General features: G+C 36.1%; 1 protein-coding gene across 4 annotated transcripts; it reads left to right on the top strand.

Moving 5' to 3' along the window:
- Positions 877–7,322, top strand: LOC18786222 (GATA zinc finger domain-containing protein 14). Of its 4 annotated transcripts, none has more exons than XM_020558507.1 (9): positions 877–1,277; positions 1,453–2,124; positions 2,311–2,394; positions 2,858–2,976; positions 3,064–3,140; positions 3,989–4,043; positions 5,525–5,615; positions 5,694–5,756; positions 6,391–7,322. In XM_020558507.1, the coding sequence occupies exons 1-9, from the start codon at positions 1,200–1,202 to the stop codon at positions 6,994–6,996; spliced, it is 1,845 nt and encodes a 614-aa protein (XP_020414096.1). In that variant the 5' UTR covers positions 877–1,199; the 3' UTR covers positions 6,997–7,322. The 4 variants fall into 4 exon arrangements, with proteins under 4 accessions (XP_020414096.1, XP_020414097.1, XP_020414098.1 ...); XM_020558508.1 differs by having other exon boundaries at positions 2,867–2,976; XM_020558509.1 differs by having other exon boundaries at positions 2,332–2,394.

Below are 11,110 nucleotides of genomic sequence, written 5' to 3' on the forward strand. Positions count from 1 at the left end.
TGTATGGTGTTGGTGTAAATAATGAGAAAGTGAGTGAGATCAAAAGTCTCTTGTTTTGTTTGTATGTCTTTTATTGTACATTGCTGCTAGGTGGTGGCCAGCCTTCTAAGGGTGTTGCCATTTCTAGTGTGATTGTTGTTCCAAATGGTAATAATGATCATTATCAATCTGCACGTCTTGCTCGGGTTGCACAAATGAGAGAACATAAAGAGATAGTTGATAGGTATTTACTAGATTCTACTGAGAATATTGAAAGTGAAGAAAAGTTTAACATGCTTAATTGGTGGAGGGTAAATTCCACTAGATATCATGTTTTTTCACTTTTTGATAGAGAAGTGTTTGATGTTCAGATTTCTACTGTGGCCTCCGAGTCACTTATTTGTGCACATAGTTGACTGCAATCTTTTCTTATATCATTGGAGAGTGAACTATACTTTTAAAGTGATGGAATTTTATTAGCCAGTTGAGTCAGGTATGTCATCTATATTATTAATTGGTTAGACTATATTTTTGGCAATAATCTTATTATTCAGTTAATTACACTTTTTCATCTCATGTAGAGGTGGGATCAATTTCAACAATAGCATCAGACATAACTCTCTTAATTGAATACTTTTAACCTTTGTAAGTTTTTCATATATTTCTATGTTTGTTTAGTGAATGAAGTGGTCTTGAGGTTTTATTATTACCTTGTTTATTTGTTTTTATTTACTTATTTACTAATTAAGTTTTCTTTTTTACTTTGCTTTTTGGATAGTGTGCAGTGCAATGAGAGGATAATGTGAATCTCTCACTACGGGATCCATTTGGGCAGATGCTCTGAAAAAATCCTCAAATGTGAGAATGTTTTGAAAAAATATGTTGGGCTCCCACTTTTTGTTAACTCTTTTCAGGCCCATTGTTCCCCATTGGGTCTCTTAAAATGTGAAAGGGAAGGCTCCAACATTTTGAGACCAAAAATGTAAAAACTAGAATGAAGAGGCCCAACATTTGAAAATTTAAAAAGAACGGAACAAAAGGAAGCCCCGACTTCTTCGTTTTGACACAAAAGCTGACGAAGAAGGCAGGTGCCACTTCTAAACCCTTCTTAAACCCTAGCTCCTCCTCTCTTGCCTCTAAGAAAGAAAAAAAAAAATTCACTGGTCTCGTTCAATCATTCAGTACTCTGACTTCATTCTTGGACTCCCTATGCTGGCATAATGCTACCTCACTATAATTCGTTTCCTCACAATTCCAACCAAGTTCACGTCAATGGTAGCTCTGCTCCATCTCACCAGGTATCTCTCCTACACTGCCAGGCACTCGTAGATGCCAATAATTGCTTTTACAAACTTAAAGCTGCTTCGTTTTGTTTTCCTGGGTTTTAGTTTGGTTTGTTTAAGCGGCAGCGGATTATGCAATCTAATCCAGGGCTTAAAAATTCATCTTCTAATATGTTGCACTCTTCTGCAGATACAACCTCAATTGGGTATCAAGAATAATCAAGTTCCAATCCCGTTCAGTAATGCTAATGCACATTTAAGCAATGGGCATGGAGGGGCCATGCCCAATATGCCACCTTCCATGATTGCTCAACCCAATTTCATGGGTGTACCTAACAACCTTCATCCTATGCAAAGTAACCATCTGGGTATGCCTCAATTCGGTTCTGTTGGTCCTACATCTCAACCAGGTCAGCCCCATGTTGGATTTTTCGGTTCACAAAATAATGCACACAGTATGAACTCCGTTGCTTCCTTTCCGCTTCATGGGCAATTCTGCAATTTGGTGCAGAATGTGAATCAAGCGGTTTCATCGCAGCCGCCTGGGCAATTACTTGGGCATAACCTGTTAAATTTACCACAACAGATCAACCAAAATATGGGTTTGCCATATGGACAATTCTGTTTGCCAAATCCATTGCAAAATATGAATCAATTTGTGCAAATGCAAATGCATAATCCATCCCAACTTGGTCCTAATTATGCTTTTGCCGGATTGAATCAAGCACCTCAGGCTACAGTTTCTCAAAATTCCCCCTTTTTTGCAACTCATCAGTTCGGTAATGTGCATTCTAATCAGGCAGGCCAGCAAGTTAACCAGAATCAGCAAAACTTGGTTCTGCCTGCAATGCAAGGGACACAGGTAAATTTATTTTGCCGTGTGTATATGAAAATATATTCTTTGTGGCAAAATGTTACTTGGATATCTCTCACATATCTCCCAATATTTATTTACATTTTTTATTTCTTATTTTTAAGCTTAGAAAAAGAAAAAAAAAAATTCAGGCTACAGTTTCTCAAAATTCCCCTTTTTTTTTCGACTCATCAGTTTGGTGCGTATTCTAATCAGGCAGGCCAGCAAGTTAACCAGAATCAGCAAAACTCGGTTCTGCCTGCAAAGCAAGGGACACAGGTAGCTTTGTTTTTGCCCTGTGTGTATTTGAACTTATATTCTTTCTTGAAAAAATATTACATGAATATCTCTCACATATCTACGTTTTTATTTCATCTTTTTAAGCTTAGAAAAAAAAAACTTAGTTTTATTAGGCTTAAGGACGTGATAGATTCTGGGACTTCCTTTATCTGTGCATTTGTATATGCACTGGGCGGTTAATTTGCATAAACTGAGTCACTTTGTTGTTGGTTAAGATTGTAAGGACAAAGTTCTTACATTATGTTGATATAGTAAGGCCGTACTTTTCTGAAATCCGTTATTTGGTTATGCCTTCATTTCCTGCCTTCAATTTCTGTTCTCTCTTTTACAGATCTTATGCCAGCATTTTTCCGAAGTACATTGTCTCGAAAAGAGATAATTTCTAATTGATATACTATTCTGAATTAGCTGCATCGGTTGTGGTGAATACACATGTTATCAGTTTTTTCAGGGAAATCATACGAACACTGGTGGTGTTTACAGTTCAAATACCAATTGGAAACATTCACCAAGCAAAAGCTTTACAAAGCATCCAAAAAGAGGGGTGCAGCTGCAAGGGGGGTAGGTTTTTCTCGTGTCACTTCATTTTTTTTTTCCTGAAGATTTTGACCAGTGACTTGTGATTCATTATAGATATGGTTTGTGCAGATTTCAGAATTCTCAGTTCCATCATATGAAAAATGCAAAGGGAAAGTTTGCTTTTCCTAACGGGAACAAAGGAAAAGGTGTGGTTTTATATATGTCTACCAAGTTTATTAAGTCTTTTATGTTATAGATAGGAAAATGCTGTGATTTTGTGACGGAGGTACTGCAAATTTGGCTTGTTTTAATAGAATCCAACTATATATCTACTACTGCTTGTTGCCTGTGTGCATTTTCTTCAATATGCTTGATCTGGGATGCAGTAGTCCTTATCAATTTCTTCAATTACATAGAGTTTTATTTTATTTTTTGTGTATTCTCCCTAACCACCTGAAGCTTGTGGAATATCAGTATCTCAGTATGATGGAATTTCACAGATAAAACTTGGATTCAAAATGGGTATGACTATATTTAACTGCTCTTCCACATGCTATGTGTGGAATCCCATGAAGGTGGGCTTGAGGTAGCCTAAAACACACAAATTGTTCTCTTGGGTTGCTTTGCGGTGTTACTAAAAGTTCATGGAAAACACCTTACTTTAGACCATAGCATTACAGAAGCTTGCTATACGAGATTCAATGGATATTTGCCACAGAAGAAAAAAAATTCTCACTGGATTAATAAAACATTAAAAATATTTACAAAAAAATAGAGAAGAGGTTCATGTGTGCTCATTAACTTGCGTTGTTTGATGAAGCCCCGTATCATCTAGTACCCTTTCATATAATTTTTATAGTCCCTATTTTTCTCCTTTCCGGTCTGTTCTTTCAGTGTCTTTGTTAGGCATGCGTGAGTGTGGGTTTGGGAGCTACTGTACACTATGAATCTAAGATTTCCTGTTACTTTTAGCAAGTAAGGAATACTTAGAGCTTTGTAAGAATGATGTTAAATGAATATCTTTCTCTCTCTGTTTCTTCACAAAAAAAAACAGGGTTGATAAATGAGAGCAAAGGAAAGTTTACAAACCAAGGCGGGGAAGGGAAAAGGTAATCTCTGCTTGATCTCTCATATCTTATATTGTTACATGTGAACTAATGAGTATGCTCTAATTGAAATATCACAACTCAGGCTGCCAAATCTTTAGGGTTAATCAGTGAACTTTCCTCTCAGGTGGAATCAGTGATCAAAGTTAAATTATTCAGGGCCTGTTTGGTAACACTTTCATATTTGGGTTTTTGTTTTTTGTTTTTGATTGAAGATAGAGGGGAGATGGATGGGTGGAAGGAGGGAGGGAGAAGGAAGAAATAAGGGAGAAATTCAAGGAGAATGTGTGACATAAAAACTTGATAGTGAAAGCTATTTGGAATATCTTTTATTTTTTTGAGTTTTGTTTTCATTTCAGGTAACCTTACAAGCACATTGTCTCCCTCATTCATTGCTTCCTCTTCGATCTCGCTTCCCTCTCCCTCTTTCCTCCAGTGCATTTCCTCCCTATCTTTTGCTAAAAACAAAAAAACTGAAAACAAAAAACAAAGGTATCCAAACGGGTCCTTAGTTGATTATGGCAGTGTCCAAAATATAATAGCTTCTTTGAGTAGTTGAGTAGTCAATGTAGGACTGTCATTTGGCGAGCTGAGGGGCACATGTGAGCTTCACCAAGATATGATGTGCTTTGGCTGAGCTCATCCCAACCTGATCTTCAGTCCTAGGCATTGAGATCGAAATTAGCCCATCATGTAGACTTGTATTTGGGCTGAGACACTGACAGCATGGAATAGTTTGAAGATTTGGTTTTAATCAACAGTTTCAAACTTATTTAAAACATGAGTTATAGGTTGGGACTGTTAGGATTGGGCTGCTCTATGCTTTATTCCATTTTTCAGGCCTAAAAGCTTTTTCCATAATCAGCTCTGTCCAGGTTCAAAGACAGTCAACCTAAAAAGTTCGAGATGAACAAGTTAGGGTTTGAAATAGCTCAGCCAAATTAACAGTCCTAATTACTATATCAACAGTATTAACTGGGTCCTTGTTCTTCCTCTGCTGCAGTAACATTAGCATTGAAAATTGACCAATGTTTTCAATAACAACCATATTTTGACTTTAATTCCAAAGCCTTTGAAAATATCAATTTTAATATAATCTGAAAATTGGTGACATTATAAAGTTTCTATAAGATGAGTTGATCTGTTTCAAGGATAGAGATAACAGGAGACTTCCTCGGTGTAAGTTAAGATGACTGATATTTCTGTCTTCTGTGAATTCCAAAACTTTTAAAGTTTTCTACACTGATTGCCTGGTTCCAAGGAGCACTGATAGGAGTTGAAAATTTAAATGTTTTTGTGCTTTACATAGCAATATATGGAAAAATTTACAGACATGAATTAGCTTTACATTCACAGCATCCATAATTTTTACTTCTTGCCTCCTTGTGTATGATCACTCTTATATGTTACTACAGTTTCTTAATGTAATCTCATCACTCTTTTTTCTCGAATGGACATGAATTCTTTCTGTCTCAAATGAGAAGATCTCTTTCTTTGCCCTATACTGAACAAGAGATTCAGCGGTGGCGTGAAGAACGCAGAAGGCACTACCCATCAAAATCCAACATAGAGAAGGTTTGCCTGACTGAGACGTGCCTGCTTTTACTTTCCGAATCTAATGTAGATGTCCTGATATTAAAATATCACTTGCAGAAGCTAAGTGAAAAGCTGATAAACTCAGAGGTCATTGAGAGAGAGGCCAAAATGCGACGAGAGGTATGCTTATTAACTCTCTCTCTCTCTCTTCTGATTGTTTGTACACTATAATCATTGAACAAGACTGAGCAATACTTTTGCTCAAGTTATTGACACCTGGACCAACTGAGCTAGTTTTGGATTACTTTTTGCCTCTTATAATAACTTGTCACTTGTGCATGTTTCTAACGCATTGTCAGATAAATTTAATTGATACGCGAATAGATCACGGGTATTTCATTAAACCTGAAATTTGGCTTATATCCAGATTATGTCATGAAAGCTCTTCGAGACTGCCTTTCTTGGTTATATCTCTTCCCTAATATGTGCACACTTTTGCCTAGACTTTGGCTAACGTCCAGATTGCAGGTTACTGTAGATAGTCTAGGGGGGAGGGGCATTGTGATCATTACAATAAAAATGGAGAAAGCCCTTTTATGTTAAAGGTGTCATGAGAACTCCTGCCCCAAGTTAATCCATTCAATACACAAGTGCAGGAAATTTAATGTGTGTTGTTTTTTTCTTTACTCTTTTCTTACATGCTCAAAAAACCTCTGGTGTTTCAATTTAATTTCTGACTGGTCTGTATCTAAGCTTGTCGCTTGAGTTAAATACACTATCAACATTCAGTAAATGTTAAGGAACTTTGTTGCAGCAACTGAAGGAGATTCTTACAAAGCAGGCTGAGTTGGGAGTTGAAGTTGCCGAAATACCATCATACTACCTTGAAGATTCAAATCAAGGGCATAGAAGAGAAGACAATAAGTCTTTCACTAAGAAGGGGAGATTACCAAACAATTTTGGTAAGAGAGAAAAGTATGATAAAAAGGATCGGTTTGCCAAGAGGCAAAAATCTCATCACAAGGATTCATCTAATGACCCTTCTTTCAGCAAAAGGGAGCCAACCTTACTGCAGAAACTTCTTAGTGCAGATATAAAGAGAGATAGAAGCCGTCTGCTGCAGGTGTTTAGGTTCATGGTGACAAACTCTTTCTTCAAAGATTGTCCTGAAAAACCTTTGAAATTTCCTACGGTGGCAGTTAAAGAAAGTGGGTGCAATGAAGACATGGCTGAAGAACTGTCTTCACTTGCAGCGAAAGATGCTTCTAAAGGCAGTGACAATTCCATGGTTGAAATAGTTCATAACAATGATTATGAATATCATAATGATGTTTGTAATTATGATGATGGTGGTGGTGAAGATGATGAAGAAGGGGGAATTGAGAGAGCTGAGGAAGAAGAGGGAGAGATCATAAACTAGATATGCTACCTTGGTTAGTTTTTACACAAGCGACATTGGGGGAAGGAAGAATCGTACATTGGACTTCAGTGATGGATGCTCCTAACCACTTTAGCTACAAGTCCTTTCTTGAGTTTATTTTTATCTCCCTTAAATTGTACAAAAATGTATCATATGATTTTCTTGTTAAATTCCTGTTATCACACACAACACTAAAGCGTGTGCTTTAATTAGTTATTTATTAACAAGTGAAACGGCGTGTAAGAGATATTTCTACTCATATTTCTTGTTTCTTGTTTAACAGAAATCAAACTTCTCTTATCTTGTTAAGGGAAGATTAGATTAAAGGGGCTTTTTGCAACAGGTTACAAAAACAAACTGCTTCCTGCAATGAAACCGAACCGATTGTGGTGGATTCAGGGATGGAGCCAATATTTCAAAATGGATTGGGTTGAATTTACTTCAGGGATGGAGCGAGGATTTCAAAATAGGTTGGGTTGGATTTACTTTACAAAAAAAAAAAACAAAAAAAAAATTCTTATAGTAAAAAAAAAACAAAATCACCACAGAAAAATATATTAGTAAAATAGTTTAGAATATGATGATACGATATTTGAGCATGAATATTCAACTTTAGGACAAACAACACCATTAAAAATAATGCAAATAAGATATAGGAGAAGACCGTCAGTTACAATGGAGCAATAATAGGATAATAGCAACATTAGATATTATTAACCTAGATTTAACCATTAAGACAACATATATACCTTGTAAAATAAGCAAGAATTTGAAAATATGATTATAGATATTAGTTACCAAATAAAGTTGAGATTATAAACAAAATTCAAGATAGTAAATATTTTAGCAAATTTGATTCTAAATCTGATCATGATTTTGGAAGATTAAATGAGCAAAAGAATCAATTGAGTGACAGCGTTCACTTGTCCAAAAGGATATTTTCAATGGCTAGTCATGCCTTTAGGTTTAAAAATGCACCATCATTCTTTCAAAGGAAGATGGATACATTTTTAAAGAAGTATAATAGTTTTTGTAATATATATGTAGATGATATACTTGTACATGCATACAATAGGAATGAACATAGAAAACACCTAGAAATAATTTTACAATAATTGATTAAGCAAGAATAAGATAGAACCACATAAACAAGATATAGAATTCTTAGACATGTATGTTAATCAGGAACAATACAATTACAAGAAATCAATTAGAAGATACAAAGAAATTACAAGCAATTTTGAAGACTTCGGGATTTGAACTCCATCACCCCTCAAAACAACTTTTGATTTATGAATAGGCTTATTTACTGTAATACCCCCTAAAATTTTTGTCAAATCTCACTTTACTCCCCCCCTCCCCCTCCCAAAAAAAAGTTAAAGTGACCCACTTAACCCCCTTGAGTCCTTGACCGTGGTTTTCTATTCCACTTTACCCCTCACCGTTAACGACATCCACAAGACCGTCAAAAATACTGACGTGGTAGGGTCATTATGGTAAAATCACACACATTAGTCAATTGTTGAGCATAGTCAACATCTTATGTGGAAAAGTGGACCCCACATGCTTCTCAAATATAAATTAATAAAAATTATTTACTTTTAAAGTTAAAAAAATTAATTATTTTAAAAATTTGCAAATTTAAAAACCAACTACTATCCCTCCAGCAGCCCCAACCCTTCCCGCCCAAATCCTCCACTACTCCCCTTGCCCCTCTCTGTCTCTCCCTCTCCCTATGATTACAAAACAATGTTGTTAGATCCTCACATAAAATAAATCAAATCTTCATCCGTGCGGTTATGAATATCATAGAGAGAAACAAACAGGAAAAAGAGGAAAACCCAAATTTGCAAATTGTGAACATAAATTAAGGACAGAGATGCAAAGTCAAAGAAGTATCCTTTGGGTTTGGTGGATCTCATTGGCCACATTTCCATTGCTATTTTCTTTTCTAGTTTACATGTTCCTTTATGAAAGATCCCAATGATCAGTTTTTAGTGCAATGGGAATTTGTTTGCCTGATGAAAGGTCCCAATGTTTCGGGAAATAGTCTCTGTTTCAAATCATCACCTAGCTGCTTGTTTCTCTTTCCCTTTTTATCATTCGTGTTTTCTTTGTTCAAGCCCGGAATATTACCCACTTTATCTCTTGGATCCAACATTTTCTATCAGCTCTCAAAGATCTAAGGCCAACCCAAATGAGAAAATAACAAACCCAACGCAGCCAGCCACAACCCCGCACTCCTCTCTGCCCTTGTGTGTCCCTCCACCCGACTTGCTATGCCCCTCTGTGTGTGTCTTTCTTCTCTCTCTCTCTCTCTTTGTGTCACCAAACCCAAAGACCTAATACCTCAGCCACAAACCACCAACTAATGAAATTACTCTCCACTCGAGCCGCCCTTCTTTTGTTTCTCCCTTCCCCGATGCACACTCCTCCTCTCCTTCTGATGTCTTCTCATGTTCATCTGATTTCAACTCTCAAACAACCCTAGAATGCAAAATCAAACTTCATGGGTGATCTCGAAATTTGTTTTTACCATTCGGCTCAACATTGAAACCTAAAAAGAAAATACATTTTTAAGGTTGGATTAGCTGTTGGATGGTTTTTATTATCGAGGAAGAGGAGGAAGATTAGAGGAGAGAGTAGAGCACGCTGGGCTGGGAGGGATGGTGGTGGCGATGTGGAGAAGATGGAGCTAGCTAAATTTTTTTAAATTAATTTAGGATATTTATTTTAAATATTTTAATAGACTTTTCAATTTGTCACTTGAATTTTTCAAAATCTATAATTTATCATCTGACTTTAACAACATCCAAATTTTCATCCATGATTAAGGGTATTTTAGTCTTTTCATTTTCAAGGGTTGTTTAAAAATGAAAAAAATCATTATACAAAATTGTATATATTTTAAAATAAACCATTAAAAATCAAGATTCTTTCCTACCAAACATTAAAAAATTGAAAATTGCATTTTTTTTCCCCATCCCCTTTGTCGTCTCTCTCTATTCTCCCTTCTTCCCCAACCACACCTCCCCTCTCCTCTATTTTTTTTTTCTCCCCTAAGACCTGAGCACCCCATCCCCACCTGCAACCCACCCCGACCCTCTCCTTTTATTTGACTCCCCTCTCCTCTGTTTCCATGCCTGTAATGTTGAGAACTGGCGGTGTTTCTTTTGTTCAGAGTCATAGTAGTCTATTCTATGTGATGTTAATGTTTTATTGTTTAATGTTGGAATAATTTCGATGTACTGTTTTAGAGTGTTTACACACACCCATTGCATACATTCATGTACTTGGGTAACTCTTGTTCATAATTAAATATGAGGAAGAGGGTTGGGGTGGGTTGCAAGATAGTTTTATCTGGAGTCAAATAGAGGGAGAGGGTGAGGGTGGGTTGCAGGTGGGGATGAGGTGCTCAGGTCTTGGGGGAGATAAAAAACAGATGAGAGGGGAGTTGTGGTTGGGGAGGAAGGGAGAATAGAGAGAAAGACGACAGGGAGACAGAAAAAAATGCAATTTTTAATTTTTAACGTTTGGTAGGAAAGAATCTTGATTTTTAATGGTTTATTTTAAAACATATACAATTTTGTATAATATTTTTCCATTTTTAAACCACCCTTAAAAATGAAAAGACTAAAATACCTTTAATCATGGATGAAAAATTGGATGATGTTAAAGTCAGATGACAAATTATAGATTTTAAAAAATTCAGGTGACATTATCTCTTAAATTTTTTTTTAAGGTGACAAATTGAAACTAAGGTATAAGTTCAGATGACATTTCTACAAATATTCCTATTTTATTATGCTGTGAGCTTTACTTTGCCATATCATCAACTTAGAAAATAAGCCACATATATGAAATTACTTAAACACCCTTACCACGTCATCAATTTTGACGGTCTTTGGATGTGGTCAACGGTAAGGCGTAAAGTGGAACACAAAACTACGGTCAAGGTGGTTAAGTGGGTCACTTTAACTTTGAGGGGGTAAAGTGAGATTTGATCCAAGTTTTAGAGAGTATTACAGTAAATAAGCCTTATGAATATAACAACAACACCCAAAAAAAAATAATAATAATAAAGGAAAATCGGCACCATAAAATCATTGGCAAA

Source organism: Prunus persica, chromosome G2, assembly GCF_000346465.2.
Source record: "Prunus persica cultivar Lovell chromosome G2, Prunus_persica_NCBIv2, whole genome shotgun sequence".
Taxonomy (NCBI): domain Eukaryota; kingdom Viridiplantae; phylum Streptophyta; class Magnoliopsida; order Rosales; family Rosaceae; genus Prunus; species Prunus persica.